Source organism: Trachypithecus francoisi, unplaced genomic scaffold, assembly GCF_009764315.1.
Source record: "Trachypithecus francoisi isolate TF-2019V2 unplaced genomic scaffold, Tfra_2.0 Lachesis_group12, whole genome shotgun sequence".
NCBI classification, from domain to species: Eukaryota; Metazoa; Chordata; class Mammalia; order Primates; family Cercopithecidae; genus Trachypithecus; species Trachypithecus francoisi.
Genome location: NW_022681457.1, coordinates 103,998,559 through 104,018,056, shown reverse-complemented (window position 1 = coordinate 104,018,056; position 19,498 = coordinate 103,998,559). Strand labels below are relative to the sequence as shown.

Genomic DNA, 19,498 nt, shown 5'->3' with positions numbered 1-19,498 from the left:
CTCCAGGAACCATGCCAAATGGTTTATATTATTTCATTCAATCTTAACACTGGCCCTATGAGGCACTCAATGTTTGTAACTTCACTTTACAGTTGAGATTAAGAACTAGCCTAACAGAGTCAGGACTCTGCCTCCAGACCTGGAACTGTGAACTGCTACGCTTAGCCGTTCATGGTGAGAGAAAAGATATATAAGGAATCAAGATGCTCAAAAGTTAGTACGTGATCTGTGATGCTTAGCTCTGGTACAAGTGTGAATTTTAAGAGACTCCAGTTTTGGCGCCTAGAAGCAAAAACATCTGAAGTCGCAGAGGTAACCTGGGGATAGGAATTGACATTGTGTATAAAGCAAAAGATGAATAAAGGCTTTATATAATCTGACACATAAAAATTAATTTTGTGTCAATAAAATAAATCCATTCAATTTATCTTCACAATTCTGAGGGCAGGATATGCACAAAAAGATTCAAAGAATTAAATTTTATTCCTAAAGCCTTCAAAACAAGATGAGTTTCTAAATTCTAGTTTATTGGCAATGAAGGCCTGACAAGGAACATAAAGCAATGTAATAATTAGGATAAAGAGACTCAATCACTGAGAATCTAAAAATGCATTTTAAAGAAAAGCAAATATTAACTTAAGCCTGAATTACATAAGTCTATGACATATGAAACCTGTAGACCTGGAAACTATTCTGAAAAAACACACAAAAAGCAATTTCAAGAGAAAACAGTAGGTTGCCTGGCATCCATAATGGCTTTTAGAATAATTCTTTTAATAGGAAAACATTATAAAAAGTCTTAAACTGATTACAAACATTAGCAAAGCAAAATAAGTTTAAACAAAATCAACATAATTTCAAAACAATGTCAGGATATGCTTTTGTTCTCACCTGGGTTTTAATGTTTTCGGGATCATCAGCTTGGCTGTCTCGTTTTTGGCTGGGCTTCCAGGCATTTTCTGCCTTTTTTAGGTGTACATCTTCTTTTACAGAAACTGTGATGATCTTTCTGGGTTCTCTTCTTTGGCCAGGTTGAGATCTTCGTGGTCCAACATTCAACAACTAGGACAAGAATATTACAGCTATACAGAGTACTTACAATTTATTGTCTTTGCTGTGCTGTTCAAGTCAAGCCTGATGACCACACCAAGCAATGCTAGACACTCAAGCTGGATGCAATCTTTTTGCGGGGTAAAAAAAATAACCTCAGAAGACCATCAATGTAATACTCTCCACCACTACAATTTTTGAACAAGAGGCCTTTTTGAACAAGATGTTTGACAAAGCTGTTACTTCTAATGAGAAAGACTACTTCTAACTGAAGCTTTATCTTTTATTAGTTGTATAACTGTGGACTGATCCCTTCAATAATTACAAAAATTCGGGGCCGGGTGCGGTGGCTCAAGCCTGTAATCCCAACACTTTGGGAGGCCGAGACGGGTGGATCACGAGGTCAGGAGATTGAGACCATCCGGGCTAACACGGTGAAACCCTGTCTCTACTAAAAAATACAGAAATCTAGCCGGGTGAGTTGGCAGGCGCCTGTAGTCCCAGCTACTCGGGAGGCTGAGGCAGGAGAATGGCATAAACCTGGGAGGCAGAGCTTGCAGTGAGCTGAGATCCGGCCACTGAACTCCAGCCCGGGGGACAGAGCGAGACTCCATCTCAAAAAAAAAAAAAAAATAAAAATAATAATAATAATAAATTCAAAGGCAGTTATCATCACAGTTACAAATCTGCTAAAACTGGGTTTCTACAATCCCAGGGTAAAACGCAAATATAACATCAACACTAAGCCTTACTGTAGATCATAAAAGATTCCACTTGATATGCTGGGTCAGAAATACTAAAATAAACCCATTATATATCATCAATAAGAGTCAAACTAAATTACTCCCTGAAAAAAAAATGTCTTCCTTTTATTTGTCAGCTCTGTTCCTGCTGGATTCCTACTATACTCTTGTGTTAAAACCAATGTATGTTGCCATGTTATACTGCCAGCACACTAAGTACAGATAACAGAGTAAGTTACAAGTTGCATTTTGTGTATCAAAATATTCATAACAATTACTATCTTAAATGCTTGGAAATAATTTTTCAGGTTAAACATTTGGGTTGATACTAAGCTCTGCTACCTTCAAGCAGACCTGCTGCATGCTGACAACCTTTACTTTTTCTGATATATCATTCTTTTAGTGCTGAGCAAATATTGCCACCAGATTTTTTTTTTTCTTTCTGAGTTGTACTGAAGGGCTAGCCATTAGATTTCAAGAGAGAATAAAAACTTCATACAAAGCACATATAGAAGAGAATCATTTCTCACTTAAGGCCCCAATGCTGCCCTTTTGAATTCATAAAACACTTCAGAGAAAGAAGTACAGACTTTAACGTCATTCATTATATAAAAAGGCAGTTTCTAGGAGATACACAGTCTGGGGCCTAAGCTGCTAAGCTCAAACACCTTTACACATCAATCATTCTCGGAATTATTCCTTTATGCTTCACCACCTGCCCCAATTAGAAATGGTAGTTATCAAGAATGCATCAGGATCAAAAGTTAAGAGTTTCTGCAAAATTTCACACCAATCTTGTCAAATGCACCCAGCTAAGGATACAGTACTGATGATATCTCAGACTATTTGATAAACATCAAAAACAAAAAAACAAACAAACAAAAAAAACAGGTCAGATAAACCCAGAGGTATGAGACACATGGTATAACTGAAAGGAAATAAAGATCATCAGATTGGAAAAATGCCAACAGGGAACAGTTGTTAAACCAGACAGTACTACTATAAGAACATAAATTGTAACTGAAACTTTAATATAGTAGCCCAAATAAAACAATTCTGTTAGAAAAATGTAGCAATCAAGTAATGCCTGATTTTTATAATTCAGGTTATATTCTACTGTTGACTTATGTGGATTAATAACTTATTAAACGGCTGGCTAAAACTCAGGTAAACAATTATATCACAAGATATTTAATTTAATCCATGCATTTGTACATAAACACTGCCAAGAACAAATGTTTCTGGATGTAATGAAAGGAAATTATGTCAAAATTAAGTAAGAGCCATAGATGCACATTAGGAGACAAAGTCAGAAAATGCCCATTTCCAAACCCTACTGCAAACACCAATGAATAAATATGCCTTGAGATTTGAATCTGGAAAATGGCAATATGATTTATTCCACACCTCTTTACCCGCTCCAAGACAAATATGTGTGAGTCTCAAATGAGCAACACAGAGATGTGAGAAAGTAACAATAATGCTTCAAAGGAAAAAAACCTTTGAAAAGCTAACTGATAAACTGTTAGTTCAGGATAAAATAGTTAAAATTACAACCCAGGTGAAAACACCCATGAAAAATTTTAAAATTATCATTGTATCTCTGGTTATAACAAAGATAAAGACACTGTTCTCAAATATTTATCTAGGTATTTTGAGTCCCTAATACATCTACTATACTGACAAATTCTTAGTATGTTCAATTAATCAATCTCTAATGCGCCCATATTTACACTCTGAGGATGAATTCACTGTTTGGAATAGCAATGCCTGGAAAACTGTGGTGTAGTGAACTTAGGAGACAAAAGAATCAGACTCTAGAGAGTACAAATCTGCTATGTATGAGCAAAGTTACTGTAGGCAAGTCTCTTAGTTTTGTTAAGTTTTTTCACGTATACAATGCCAGCCCTACCTAAAAACGTTGTGATTATAGGATATAAACCATGTAAAAGGACCCTAAAAGCTATGTTATCGTCAATACCAAAGGATCAAAAGGAACTTTTAAAAAAGTGATATATAAACGTAAACATTTCATGTCCCTTTTTGTGTGTGAAAAACTTAATACAGATAATCAAATTTATGGTATCCTTCAGAAGTAGCAACATATGATGAATGATTTATATACTAAACACACAAAAAATCTAGGATCCTGTGCTAAGAGTTATGGGCTACACAAAAAGAAATGACATCTGGTTTCTTTCTTTGAAAGACAGTACTTTAAGGAACTTTAAGACATAATGTGGTCAGGCCGGGCGCGGTGGCTCAAGCCTGTAATCCCAGCACTTTGGGAGGCCGAGACGGGCGGATCACAAGGTCAGGAGATCGAGACCATCCGGGCTAACACGGTGAAACCTCGTCTCTACTAAAAAAAAAAATACAAAAAAATTAGCCGGGCGAAGTGGCAGGCACCTGTAGTCCCAGCTACTTGGGAGGCTGAGGTAGGAGAATGGCGGGAACCTGGGAGGCGGAGCTTGCAGTGAGCTGAGATCCGGCCACTGCACTCCAGCCTGGGCGACAGAGCGAGACTCTGTCTCAAAAAAAAAAAAAAAAAAAGATACAATGTGCTCAAGGTCCACAATGTCAAAACTAAAAATGTCAAAATCTAGGGTTGATTAGTGAGCCATTTTCTTTTTTCAGGTGATGTTAAAGTTTGAATTTTTTACCCACTGTCAGTTTTCAAAAATGTATTAAGAAATTATACCCATCTCTGTTTTGCAATTTAATATACATCATTCCTATCTTATTCGGAGACCGTAACCTTAAATTCCACTGCTTACCTGGATAATCAAAGAAAATAGAATCAATATGCACTTACATTTTTAAAGAAGGAAGACAATCAAGTGTTCCTTTAAAGAAAGATTTTACTCCTAGGATTTTTCTTTGCTCCTAGAATTTTTATGACTGATCAGTTTATCTCAAAAGTTAGTTAAAATAACTATAAATGGCAAATTACTTGTCTAGGTCCAATGCTCCTCTTTTTTTGGAGTGCTTTCTGTGATGTTCACAAAAAGACTACAAAGACCACTGACGAGTAATTTTATTTTATTTTTTAAAATTTTTTATTTTTTGAGATGGAGTCTTGCTCTGTTGCCCAGGAGGGAGTTCAGTGGCATGATCTTGGCTCACCGCCAGCTCCGCCTCCCAGGTTCACACCATTCTCCTGCCTCAGCTTCCCGAGTAGCTGGGACTACAGGCGCCCACCACCACACCTGGCTAATTTTTCGTATTTTTAGTGGAGATGGGGTTTCACCGTGTTAGCCAGGATGGTATCGATCTCCTGGCCTCGTGATCCACCCACCTCAGCCTCCCAAAGTGCTGGGATTACAGGCGTGAACCACCGCCGCCCCGCCTGTAATTTTATTTTAAAAATAACTAACGACATGCTATTTCATGGTAATTTCCAACAGATATGCACTTTACTATCCAGTGAAAGACACTTAGGTTTGAAAACTACGTAGCTGCATATGACATTTTAAAATCATTAGCATGCATTAAAAATATTTTACAGCAAGTCTGTTGCAGCAAAGTTTTTGTGGTTTTTTTTTTGTTTTTTTTTTTTTAGACAGTCTTGCTCTGTCACCCAGGCTGGAGTGCAGTGGCGTGATCTTGACTCACTACAGCCTCTGTCTCCTGGGTTCAAGCGATTCTTGTGCCTCAGCCTTCTGAGTAGCTGGGATTACAGACATGTACCACCATGCCTGGCTAATTTTTGTATTTTTAGTAGACACAGGGCTTCGCCATGTTGGCCAGGCTGGGCTCAAACTCCTGGCATCATGTGATCTGCCCACCTCAGCCTACCAAAGTGTTGGGATTACAGGCATGAGTCAGCGTACCTAGCCTGTTGCAGAAAAGTTTGTATTAGAAGTCATGGCTAATTAAGACAATAATGGGGCATACCTCATAGATTTTAATATTATTAGGTGATAATTAATTATAAGATAATTTGGAGAACTGGAAAAAGTTATTTGAAGTATGGAATCAGAAACTGCAAAGAGTAGGGGAGTAGGGCTGTTGCTTTTCTCCAAATAGCATTATTTTTGTTACTGTTTTTTTGAGACAGAGCCCCACTCTGTTGCCCAGGCTGGAGTGCAGTGGTGCGATCTTGGCTCACTGCAGCCTCTGTCTCCAACTTCTGCTTCCCAGGCTCAGGCAATCCTCCCACCTCAGTCTCTCAAGTACCTGGTACTACAGGTGAGTGCCGTCATACCCGGCAAATTTTTGTATTTTTTGTAGGGACAGGATTTCACCATGTTGTCCAGGCTGGTCTTGAACTCCTGGACTCAAGCGATCTACCCGCTTTGGCCTCCCAAAGTGCTGGGATTACAGGCATAAGCCACCGTGCCCAGTCATTTTTGTTTCTTTATATGTTGATATTTATGTCCTATGACATTCCCATCTGTATCTATATCAATATACCAAGGTAAGCTGGGCAAATTAAGTGGAGAATGTCTGTTATCTAGGAGACAGGCTGGAAGAATAACTTGCGTTAAGGCTTAACATATCAACATTACCCTGAGAGATCAAAATTTCACTTAAAAACTAGCTTCTGACATAGAACAAAACTGCTTAATAAAAGTAAATTAAACAATTAAAGTTGATATTTTTGGAGCTACTACAAATTCTAGATAATGTCTCACTTCTAGTCACATTACTTTGAACGTACCAGAATAACTCACTGATCTCACATATGTAGGTATACAGAGGAGTGGTATACACTGTGATAAAGTTACTTTTACAAATTATTTTCTGTTTTCAATAATTTAAAAGAGACGTCACTTATTCGAAACTCACAATATTTCCTTTTTGTTATAACTAGTTATTAGCAAACAATGACTAGCAAGCTGGTAGTGAAAAGCGACAACATCCATTGGAAGAGGATTTATACATTTTGCGAGCCACCTATCAACAAAACTGGGCAATATGATAATAACTACAGAAGCTATTATCCACAGAATATTCAAAACAGCATCAACATTATTTCAAGTATTTGGCAAAACAAAGATATAAACGAAGACCAAAATGAACAATAATACAAATAAAAATTTCAACATCAAAAAGGGAAATAATATTGAAAAAAAGGTATAAAATGGTTTCTAGAAAGCTGCTTTCTAAGATGTGTTAGTGAGGTAACTCAAGATTTAAAAAAATTTTAATTTAGTATTTCCTGAAAATAGATAAATGTGTGAGAAACAGAATATCTCACATACACAGGTCTCTAAAATGGTGACGGTAATGGCTCAATAAACAGTTGACGGTAATGGCTCAATAAACAGTATGCTTCAAATTCAGGTGGTTTTCAGTAGTTTTTACAAAGCCTACAACACACTGTAGGCTTTCAAGTATATTCTATCACTGTTTGGTTGCAGGAAAATAATCAAATAATTTAAATATTTACAAAGTGACATTTGTTGTCAGACAATGTAGTCTTATTTCAAAGCAGGTTTCAAAAGTTGCCATTTCAGAAATAAAAAGGTGATGGGGAAACAAGAAGTGTCACCTTACATAAAATGAAGTAACAGGGTGATCTGCAAATGTACATCAAACCCCAAGCTTCTCCAGAATGTTAGATTTATTGCTCTCTATGCCATTCTAACTTGGGGAAAAGAGGTATTCAACATCGTTGGCAACTTTCCCCATGCTTTCTGAATTCTACAAAGCATGGAGTAGGCAGAGCCTGCCGAATCTTGCACAGTGCAGTGCCCCAGCCTAAGTCCACTGGTGATGCCACTTCCACCGCTGAAGAGCCTGCCACTGGGGGTGTAACAGCAATCTGCAGTTTACCAATACTGTACTCTTTTGTACTTGTCATTTGTTCAAATTTTGACTTAACAATCAATAGTAAATAAAAAGAGCGTAACAGAAAATATTGTAACACCAGAGACTATTATTACAAAAAACAAAGTGTTCAGCGCACCCCTAGAGGCAGGCTCTTCATGGGTGGGTGTGACATCGCCAGTGGAGGGCAAGTTGGGGCTTTGCTCTGTTCCAGAATTGGCAATCCATGCCTGCTCTGCACTTTGCAAATCTGTAGAAACAAAGACAAGACATGATCACTAGCTGAACGCCATCAGAGATCTCCAGTATATCAGGACACCTCAAAACAAAACAGGGATCTTATCAAGTTTGGCGCTCTCTCTCTCTATATTTTTTCAGAGACAGAGTCTTGCTTTGTTGCCCAGACTGGAGTGCAGTGGCATGATCATGGCTCACTGCAGCCTGGACCTCCTGTTCTTGTTTTGTCATCCAGACTGGAGTACAGCTGCATGATCACGGCTCACTGTAGCCTGGACCTCCTGGGGTCAAGTAATCCTTCCACCTCAGTCTCCCGAGTAGCCAGGACTAGGACTATAAGCATGTGCCAGCATGCCTGGCCTATTTTTTTTCTTTTCTTTTCTTTTTTTTTGTGGTAGAGACAGGGTCTCTCTTGGTTGCCAGGCTGGTCCTGAACTCCTGACCTCAGGTGATCCTCCTGCCTTGACCCCACAAAGTGCTAGCATTACAGGCCTGAGCCACCATCCCCGGCCGTGGTTGGCACTATTTTTAAACCTATTTGCAGGTCACCTCAATTGAAAAAATAGGGGAAAAAAAAAATCAAGACCAAATTAATGCAGACTAGCTTCTGTCAAGTAAAAACAACTCAAGTGTATTCTTTATTTGCTTTAATATGAGTATGGAAAGGATAGTCTTTGCCTCTTCTTCTTCTTGACTAGAATCAACGAATAAAAGCTGCTGTCTTGCCGTGAGGTAGGATTTCATGGAGTCTGTGCCAGTGTCTAACTAAGTGAGTTGTAGGGAACTTGCACTTACAGGCACGCCTCTTCCACCAGGTGTCTGCCTTCCAAAATCAGCAAAGGCTGGTGTAAAGTCTGGTCCTCGAGGCAAAATCCGAGGATCCAGAGTTCGCATTGGCAATTTGGGTTGGTTAATCTGCATGAAGAAGCAAAAGAAAGCTTAATACATGTTCCAGAGCATTCCCTGCCACAAAAGATAACAAAAAGTTTGACTGAAAGGTTACATCAGCTGAAACGGTAAGCATCAGCTTTGGAACCAACAGAAGCCCAACCTCATCCATGGCAGGTTCTCCTGGGCTATCCTTAGAGCCATTAGGCTAAAACAATGGTTTTCCGACACCCTGAGAATGATGTAGGCCTTAAATTTCCAAGTAGGGGCTATACATAATCAGTAGATTGGCTCACTAGATACTGAGGACCAATTGAAAGGCACAAGACATTCTGAGATCCTCTACGCTAGCATCAAATTTTAGAAATAAAAAAAAATATTCACCAGGACATAGAGCACTTGCCTATAGGAATCCTGCTACTGCTCATTTTAGTTTTGATGCTGTAGACTTATGGTTAGTAAAGAATGTATTATGAGTGGACAGTAAGTCTTAAAGGAGGTATGTTTCATGGGTGATGATTCATTTAAAATTTCACTGTCTGCCTTGTTAATCTGAGATATCTGACTTTGAATAAGTATGTAACGTGACTATGGACAACACAAAGTTAAGCAGACCAGTGAGAAATCAACTAATTAGTGTCCAAAGTCATAAACAGATAAGGCAGCAGGACAGGCAGGAATATCTTCTAAGAGGATAATCTAACTTGGTGGATATAACACTTGACTTCGGAGGTACTGAAGTAGCCTCAAATTAGCACCATTAATCAATCATTCAGCTGCCCTCACATAAGTATCTAGGAGAGAAGACTTAGATACCACTAATAGAAGTAAGAAGACCTGTTGCTATAAGAAAGTAAAATAATATAAATGAGTTCTGGATAAGCAGCTGCTGGACATCGTTATTAACCCATTTATGCTGGAGGCTGCAAATTTTTTTGTGTGAAAAATCAGATCTTGGTTATGACCTTGAGCAGTAGGATAAAAATAACTCCCACAAGCTTAGCATTCCAATAATGAAACACTAGGCCTAAATCGGTTAAGAGGTAGATATGATTCCGTAAGATAGTTAATCTCTACATTTTACATTTTTGTTCCTCTACAAAACAAGAATACGTCAAGCTTAGTCATCAGTTCTGGTTTATCTTTGATTTCCATGAAATTACTTTAGTAGATCTGACTTTACTCCTTTTAATTTAGTAAACAAATATTGACTATACTAATTTGCTGTGTGCACCATTAAGATCAGATGCAAAGAGGAAGGATGCCTGTTTGCACAAGATTGGGGAATTCAATCACTGGAGGTATCTATCAGGGAAATTTTGAGATAAACACTATTTGAATCATGTTGACTCTCACTTATGTTTGATCTACCAAATACCTTCCTAGATTTCTGACCTGTCCTCAATGCCGACAGAATTCCATAATGAACTTTTAGAACAATGAGGAAAGACCTCTGTATCAATTTAGCCGTATGTTTCCCCCAACAAACACAAAATTTTTATATCACCAAAAAACAGCCATAATAAGCAGATAAATCAATTAATAAATATTAAAAAAACACCAGTCCAATATGGGCCAAATCCCAAAATGACTGTAACCTATAAGAAACTCCAAATCCAACAGTGTTTAGGGAAACAAATTCTTAAACATATTTTTATATCATTTGGTCTAACAATTACTAAAAACTGCTCATACTTCACATATTTGCACTTACAGTTAAAATCAGTTCGCACCAAAAAGAACTAGTTTTCTCTGAGTATGCAGCTTACCTTGTCAAGAACCACATCACTGATAGGAGGCAGGCCCTCTGGTTTTTGTATACAGGCTGGCATGAACTGGAAGTCCAGCAGAAACTCCCTGTCATACTGCTTCTTACCTTCAGTATCAGTAGGCTTCCAGGATTCTAGAAAGAGGAATACAGGCAGACAACTGTTTGTAGGGCATTATATTATATATGTCATGCATTGCAAAACAACATTTCCATCAACAGCAAACTGCATATACAACGGTGGTCCCATAAGGCTATAATGAAGCTGAAAGGTTCCTATTGCCTAATGACACTGTAACTATCTTAATATGGCAGCACAATGCATTATTCACATGTATGTGTTAATGGTAGTATAAACAAACTTACTGTGCTGCCAGTCATTTAAAAGTATAGCACATACAATCAAGTGTAACACATAATACTTCACAGTAATAAGAAATAACTATGCTACTGGCTTACGTATCTACTACACTATACTTTTTAATCACTAGAGTATATTCCTTCTACTTATTAAAAAAAGGTTAACTGTAAAACAGCCTCAGGCAAGTCCTTCAGGAAATATTCCAGAGGAAGGCACTGTTATTCTAGAAGATGACAGCTCTATGCATATTATTGCCCCAGAAGACCTTCCAGTGGGACAAGATCTGGAGGTAGAAGACAGTGATGTTGATGATCTTGACCGTGTACAGGCCTAGGCTAATGTGTGTGTTTGTGTCTTAGTTTTTAACAAAAATTCTTAACAAGTAAAAAGATAAATAATTTTAAAAATAGAAAAAAGCCTATAGAATAAGGACATAAAGAAACAAGGCCAGGGATGGTGGTTCACACCTATAATCCCAGTACTTTGGGGGCCAAGAGTTTGAGACTAGCCTGGGCAATGTAGTAAGACCTAATCTCTAGAAAAAAACCTCTTTTTAAATTAGCTGGGCGTGGTGACATGCAACTGCAGTCCCAGCTATCAGGTGGCTGAGGTGGGAAGATTACTTGAGTCCAGGAGGCTGAGGCTGCAGTGAGCTATGATTGCACCACTGCACTCCAGCCTGGGTAACAGAGTGGGAGATTCCATCTCAAAAAAAAAAGAAAAAAAAAAAAGAAGAAAAATAAAAAAGAAAGAGAAATATTTTTGCATAGTTGTACAGTGTGTTTTAAGCTAAACATTATTACAAAAGTAAAAAAGTTAAAAAAATTTAAAAGTTTATCAAGTAAAAAGGTTACAATAAGCTAAGATTAATTCATTATTAGAGAAAGTACAAATTTTAAAATAAATGTAGTGTGCCCTAATGTTTTTAAAATCTACACCAGCGTACAGTAATGTCCTAGGGTCTTTACGTTCACTCACCACTCACCCAGAATAACTTCAAGTCCTGCAATCTCCATTCATGGTAAGTGCCCTATACAGTGTAACATTTTAAAACTTTTATATAGTATTTTTACTATACCTTATCTATGTTTAGTTATATTTAGATATACAAATACTTACCATTATGTTACAACTGCCTACTATTCAGTATAGTAACATGCTGTACAAGTTTGCAGTCTAAGAGCAGCAGGCTATACTATACAGCCTAGCTGTGTAGTAGGCTAGAACATCTAGGTTTGTGTAAATACTCTTTTGTTTGCACAAAGAAGAAATTGCCTAATGATGCATTTCTCAGAATAAATCACCGTCATTAAATGATGCATGACTTACATCCCCTAAGAGTACAAAACACTTTTCAGTATTTATCTCTTCATGAACAAACACAAAATAGAAGGGAACGATGAAATACAGTCAGGAAATATTATGTGAAGATTTTAAACCATCACTTGTTCTTTCATCCCTTCTAAATACCTTTGAGTAGTAAAATAATCTAAAGCAAGTAAGAATCACTTCATATACACATTAAGCAACCTTTGGCCAGGGACATATAATAATCCTCACTAAATAAACTACCAAGCCCTTAAATAACTAAGAAATAAGAAACCTGATAAAACCCTTGGCTTCATGAAAACGGATAGTTTGGTTGTTCACTTGGAAATGTTATTTTAGAGAGAAAAAAAAAAGCAAGAAGACACAAAACACAGAAACAACTTATTTAAGATAATGATATGTCTAAGCAGTTAGATACTAAGTTTTCTTCCTTGCCTGTAATTTCATCTAAAAAAAAATCACAGTTTTCTTATTTTAATTAATAAAACTCTTCAAAATCAGACTCCAGATTACTTCCTGATAGCAGATTGGACCCTCTTTATATTAAAGGCTCCTAATGTGTAGGTTACAGACCCGCTGATGGTCTTGGAGAATATCCAGATGTTTTCTACCTATCTTTATTACCTATTATATTTATTAAAAAGTAGACAGCTTATTGGGATTTAAATTTCAAACTGTTTTTGTTCCAATTACTACTGTCTTTTTTCCAATTACTGCTGTTAAATATTACAAGAGCAAAAGGTAGTTGGTCAATTATAGTCAGGGCCTATACTGTAAAACAGATGGATGAAAAGAATTAAAATATAATATGAAATATAACTAACATAAATTATGCAATATACAAAATGTTAAAACAAAATAAAGTAATATAAAAATATAATTTACATAGTCTAAAAATAGCAATAGTGTTTCCATTTTCTTAAGACACACTGGCAATGGCTACAAGTACTCTGTGACCCGGTACAAGCCTAGATCTTTTTCTTTATTTTTCAACACAGTATACAAGCCTAAGTTGACAAAAGCAATTCAGTACACTGAGTCCTAGGGTTTTTTTAAAAAAACTTTTACAATAGCATAAATTTACAATTTCATAAAGCCGATTAACAGGAGTTTACTGGTAGTGAAAGATCAGTATATCAAAGTGGTAAGGGCTTGGCGTGGCAGCACTTTGGGAGGCCGAGGCAGGAGGACTGCTTGAGCATAGAAGTTTGAAAGCAGCCTGGCCAACAGAGAGAGACCCTCCCTCTGTAAAAAATAAAAAATAAATAAAAGAATTTAAAAATAATATAAAATAAAGTGATAAGTAATAGTCATTGTTTTTCAAACATCTCTGACTACAACTCACAGTAAGACATAATGACCTCATGACCCAGGAGAATCATAAACGCATACATAACTACAAAGTTTCCAAACTGATACTTATTCTCACTGCATGTAATAGACTGACATTTTTTTTACTTTATCCTTTTTTAAAATGTTGGTTGTGACCTATAAATTTCACAATCTATTAAATAGTATTAAACCCAACGGTTTGAAAAACACCTATCTAGGTTATCTTTGAGTTCTGGTATTTTACATTTGAACCCTACCTCCTGCAAAACTTAGTTTAGATGTGGCAGACTAAGGAAAACTTTTCACCTACTCCAAACTTTTGTTTTTTGTTTTTGAGATGGAGTTTCGCTCTTGTTGCCCAGGCTGGAGTGCAATGGTACAATCTCGGCTCACTGCAACCTCTGCCTCCTGGGTTCAAGCGGTTCTCCTGCCTCAGCTTCCCAAGTAGCTGAAATTACAGCCATGTGCCACCATGCCCAGCTAATTTTGTATTTTTAGTAGAGACGGGATTTCTCCATGTTGGTCAGGCTGGTCTTGAACTCCCAATCTCAGGTGATCCGCCCGCCTTGGCCTCCCTAAGTGCTGGGATTACAGGTGTAAGCCACCATACCCAGCCCAAACTTTCTATCAAAGGAACCATCTTTCCTCACAGATCCACACCAAATCTCTCCATATATCTCAAAGTCAGTCACGGTTCATATAGTATTACGTCATAGGTTTAATGCATTTGATGGTGTCTTAAGATCAATCCTCCAGGGTTTGTATTTGTTTACCATATGTTTATCAGATATATTCCTTATTTACTTGTTTATCATACAGATTTACCGCAGGGGACCTCCCATATTGCAGGTACTCAATATCTTGTTTCAGAGTTCAGTTCTACAGAGTGATTTCTGTCAACAGAGTTCAAGTCTTATGAAAGATGACTAACGCTATCTCAAGGAATGTGGTAATATCTCTATATCCCTTTCAATTAAAACAAATACAATAATTTTTTTTTTTTTTTTTGAGGCGGAGTCTCCCTCTGCTACCCAGGCTGGAGTGCAGTGGCCGGATCTCAGCTCACTGCAAGCTCCGCCTCCCGGGTTTCCGCCATTCTCCTGCCTCAGCCTCCCGAGTAGCTGGGACTACAGGCGCCGCCACCACGCCCAGCTAATTTTTTGTATTTTTAGTAGAGACGGGGTTTCACCGTGTTCGCCAGGGTGGTCTCGATCTCCTGACCTCGTGATCCGCCCGCCTCGGCCTCCCAAAGTGCTGGGATTACAGGCCTGAGCCACCACGCCCGGCCTACAATAATTTTTAAAATCAAACTGCACCCACTAGCCTGGAACTGATTCCCTTTTCCAGATGCTCTTCCAATGCCAGTAAAAGGGGAATACCAGTGTCGGGTATCATTTCCATCAATACAAAACTCTCTGGATTTGCTAGTCACTAACTTAGGCTTGATGATCTGTCCTGTAAATATTATATTGTGATAAACCTCTTTCTTCCATCCAGTATCTCTCTATCAAAAGGCAACATTTCCCTAAGGTTGCAGTAGAGGGAAAAGAGGTAAATAGGAAGGCAAGTATAAACTTACCTGGTTTAAATGGAAATGTGACCCCATCACCAGAACTATCGGTGGAGCCTGAATTAGCATCTATTCCTTCACCCTCAGAAACACTCTCAGCACCATTACGTACTGGCTCAGCCTCTTCTCCATTTTCTTCTACAGCTTTCACTTTTTTTAAGTCAGAGGGGTCTCTTTCAGGATGAAACCCCTGGCTCATTTTATCTTGTTCAGATTCAAGTACTTTGTCAACTGAAAGTTCCTCTTCGGCTTTAGGCTAAATAAATGAACAAAGAGGTTACATTTTTTTCATGGGTGTAAATATACACAAAAACCTACATCAACCCCCTTCAAAAAGCAAAGGAAAACATGTCACTCAAGATAAGAATGTCTGTGTTCAGCATGTTGTATTAGAATGGTGAGTTTTAAAAAAATACTTTTCTCATTTCAGCACCTAGGAAAAGGAAGACAATTCAAACGGCTGCTGAAATGCTTTAACATGAGACTAATAATATCCAAATGTACCAAAGGTTAGAATGGAAAGAACTGTTAATCCATGGAACTTTACGAACATGAAAGAGTCCTAGTCAGAAATCTAAAACAAGCACTTCACTACCCTTGCCATTAAAGCTCCACAAATATAAAAGAAACACTGGAGGGTATTTTTTATACTGTCCTCTGGCTGTGAAATTAAGAGTTTGGAGAAGTGCTCAAAGCATCTAAGTCTTATAAAGCTGATCATATCTCATTTTACAGAAAAGCCACTTGCTAGTTAAAATCTATTTTGTTATTTGTTCTTAGACTTCTCTGACGCTGTGACCATACAGAAAAATCTTGTATACCCGCCCCCCACCCCCCCCAAAAAAAGAGAAATCTGGGTTCTGGAGTATCACACCTATTTTCAGAAGACAAAAAAGAACTAAAGTTATTCCTTAGATTATTTTTGACCATCTTAGTGTCAGATATCAAACAAAAATGGTTTTGTAAAGGCCTCATGAATCTTCAAAACTCCTTGAGGCAAAGTTCTCCATGAACTCCTTTTTCATGAAGGGTAAGCACTCTGAAAACAATCCTCTGAAACAGGCACTCAGAGGTGTTCTAATTGATAAATTCACACGAGGAGAAGAGCCAAGAACTGGAGCTGGTTCAGGAGAGGATACTGTAAAGTAGTGTCATATACAGCAGAAAGTAGTTCACCCTAAATAATCTACGAAATTATGTTTAAAACAATTTTTGAGTGACAAATACTTCTTTGTTAGATAGTATTAAAACAGATATAATATTAGTAAATTTTATTTTGCCATATAACAGATCATGGTTGAAAAGCCAATAAATTGTTTAATGTTATTAATAGAAACAGTTTTTAGACTCTGTTTCTAATAATGGAAATAAAAAGTTCGTGCAAATATGCACAAACCCTACCCCACCCCTATTCCCCCGACTAATCCATGGAAAGAGATAGTACATAAAAACCCTCAAAAGACAGACATAAAATTCCAAAAAAATAAGTTTGGAAACAATTTATTTTATTTTATTTTTAATTAATTAATTTATTTTTTGAGACGGAGTGTCCCTCTGTCCCCCAGGCTGGAGTACAGTGGCGCAGTATGGCTCACTGCCAGCTCCGCCTCCTGGGTTCACCCTATTCTCCAGCCTCAGCCTCCTGAGTAGCTGGGACTACAGGCACCTGCCACCACGCCTGGCTAATTTTTTTGTATTTTTAGTAGAGATGGGGTTTCACTGTGGTCTTGATCTCCTGACCTTGTGATCCGCTCACCTCGGCCTCCCAAAGTGCTGGGATTACAGGCGTGAGCCACCGCGCCCGGCCTAGAAAACAATTTATTTTATAAAGCATGGCAGAAAGTTGGTATCATTTAAACACTGAAAAAACCAGATCTACGAAATTTGAAACATGAATCAGCAGCCTCATTTTTAAAAATTTTAGACTCTAGTATAGTCTAATTATAATAATCTTATAATACCATCTCATAATTAAGTAGAGGTCATCAAGAAGACATTTAATAAATCTGGGATATGAGTACGTAAATGGTATTTAACTTATTAAAGAGCAACATAACCAAATTATACAATGATACAGAATTCTTATTTCAGATCTTATAAAATGTGAAAAAGTTTTTTTTAGAGAATACAGCACATCCTCTTCTCCCTATCTACAATCAACAACCATCTATCACATAGAAATGGAGGCTACATTACTCAGAAATTTAATTTCTAACTGGAAAAGGAAGTATAAAGAAACAAGTTCTATGAATAACAAACCATAATTCAGAGAACATGGAATCACTGAATTATCTCAGGTGTATTACTATGACGGGTATTTGAAGAGAATAACAAAAATAGCTTAATTAAATATTATGGGTTTTTTGTTTTGTTTTTAGCAGGATAAAATCCTAGTCAACTAGTCTGTAAGCGTCTAATAGTTCCTAAATTGTTTACGCAGAAAACCAGATTTAAAAAAAACATCACTCCATTGGCTGGACAGCCAAAGGTAAACCTTTTTTTTTTTTTTTTTTTTTTTTGAAACGGAGTCTCGCTTTGTCGCCCGGGCTGGAGTGCAGTGGCCGGATCTCAGCTCACTGCAAGCTCCGCCTCCCGGGTTTAAGCCATTCTCCGGCCTCAGCCTCTGGAGTAGCTGGGACTACAGACGCCCGCCACCTCGCCCAGCTAGTTTTTTGTATTTTTTTAGTAGAGACGGGGTTTCACCGTGTTAGCCAGGATGGTCTCGATCTCCTGACCTCGTGATCCACCCGTCTCGGCCTCCCAAAGTGCTGGGATTACAGGCTTGAGCCACCGCGCCCGGCCTCAAAGGTAAACCTTTTATAGGAACCTGTTAAGAATTCACTTGACAGAAGTCTCTGCTTAATGCAATGAGTTTTTTAAAAGTGTTAGAAAATCAGACTGGCAACTATGTATATAATAATTGATGAAATGCTCTAAAATTTTAAAACGTATTTTAAGATACTTTGCCCAGCAATTTTAACATGAAATCATCCTTCATCCTCACTTTTCTAGGCTATAATTTTTTTTTTTTTTTGAGACGGAGTCTCGCTCTGTCATCCAGGCTGGAGTCAGTGGTACGATCTCGGCTCACTGCAATCTCCACCTCCCAGGTTCAAGTGATTCTCCTGCCTCAGCCTCCAGAGTAGCTGGGATTACAGGCATGCACTACCACGCCTGGCTAATTTTTGTATTTTTAGTAGAGACAGGGTTTCACCATGTTGGTCAGGCTAGTCTCAAACTCCTGACCTCGTGATCTGCCCACCTCAGCCTCCCAAAGTGCTAGGATTACAGGCGTGAGCCACCACGCCCAGCCTCTAAGCTATAATTTTGATAAATATCTTTAATAATGTAACAACCTAATATGTAACCCAAATAAGCTGATACCAGAAACAAACTATTTTAAAAGCTGAGAAAATAAATCTAAGAAAGGGGGAGCTTGATTAGTGGAAATGAACACAATGGCATCCAGTATTTACTACACTATGCCAAAGAAAGCTCAGTTTTAGGAAAGACAGAAAAAAGAATTTCTGAAAGAAGGCAGTGTATAAAAAAACAAATATTTTTTGTCTTGCTTTCGTTTTTAAAATTTTTTTAGGTTATTTTATTTTTTTGAGACAGCCTCGCTCTGTTGCCCAGGCTGGAGTGCACTGGCACAATCTTGGCTCACTGCAACTTCCGCCTTCTGGGTTCAAGTGGTTCTCCTGTCTCAGCCTCCTGAGTAGCTGGGATTACAGGTGAGCACCACCACGGCCAGATAATTTTTTTAAATTTTTAGTAGAGATGGGGTTTCGTCATGTTGGCCAGGCTGGTCTCGAAATCCTGGCCTCAAGTGATCCTCCTGCCTCAGCCTACCAAAGTGCTAGAATTACAGGCATGAGCCCCTGCGCCCAGCCTTGTCTTAACGTATAAAGTTAAGAAAAAGTGATTGGTTCAAAATAAGTCAAAACAGTTCTTGTGTTTGAAGAGTAACAAGCTAAAGAAGCTTTACGACCAACTCCGGCCCAAGGGCCAATTCGGGCTCACCGCCTGCTTTTGCACAGCATACAAGGTAAGGATGATTTTTGTATTTGTAATATGTGAAAAAATCTGGAAAAATATTTCCTGGCATACAAATTCAGATTTCAAGGTCTATCAATAAAGTTTTGTGAAGATACAACCATGCTTCTTTCATTTACACATTGTTGATGGCTGCTTTTAAGCTACAGTGGCAGATCTGAGGAATTGTGACAGCATAAAATATTTACTATCTGGACCTTTACACAAAAAGTTTGCTGAACCTCAAGCTGAAGATTAGGATGAATATTTGAAGGCATGGGAGGAGCGGCCTATCTAATATTCAATAATGCTTAGAAATCCAACATGAAGTATAACATAAGAAAAATAACAAAAAACCAGCTGAATCTAAAACAAAGTAAGTGAATGAAGCTCTTAACAGCCATAGCAGG

General features: G+C 37.9%; 1 protein-coding gene across 19 annotated transcripts in view; it reads right to left on the bottom strand.

Moving 5' to 3' along the window:
• Positions 1-19,498, bottom strand: part of EIF4G3 (eukaryotic translation initiation factor 4 gamma 3) — a 382,044-nt gene that overhangs the window by 75,667 nt on the left and 286,879 nt on the right. For 14 of the 19 annotated variants that reach the window (XM_033227962.1, XM_033227969.1, XM_033227975.1 and 11 more), the window contains 5 exons: positions 15,063-15,309; positions 10,463-10,596; positions 8,601-8,720; positions 7,708-7,818; positions 892-1,062 (listed from right to left, as the gene is read on the bottom strand). In XM_033227962.1, coding sequence (XP_033083853.1) covers positions 892-1,062; positions 7,708-7,818; positions 8,601-8,720; positions 10,463-10,596; positions 15,063-15,309 — 783 coding nt within the window. Of the gene's footprint in view, positions 1-891; positions 1,063-7,707; positions 7,819-8,600; positions 8,721-10,462; positions 10,597-15,062; positions 15,310-19,498 lie in introns of those variants that run through there. The other 5 variants (XM_033227970.1, XM_033227963.1, XM_033227964.1 and 2 more) reach the window with 2 other exon arrangements.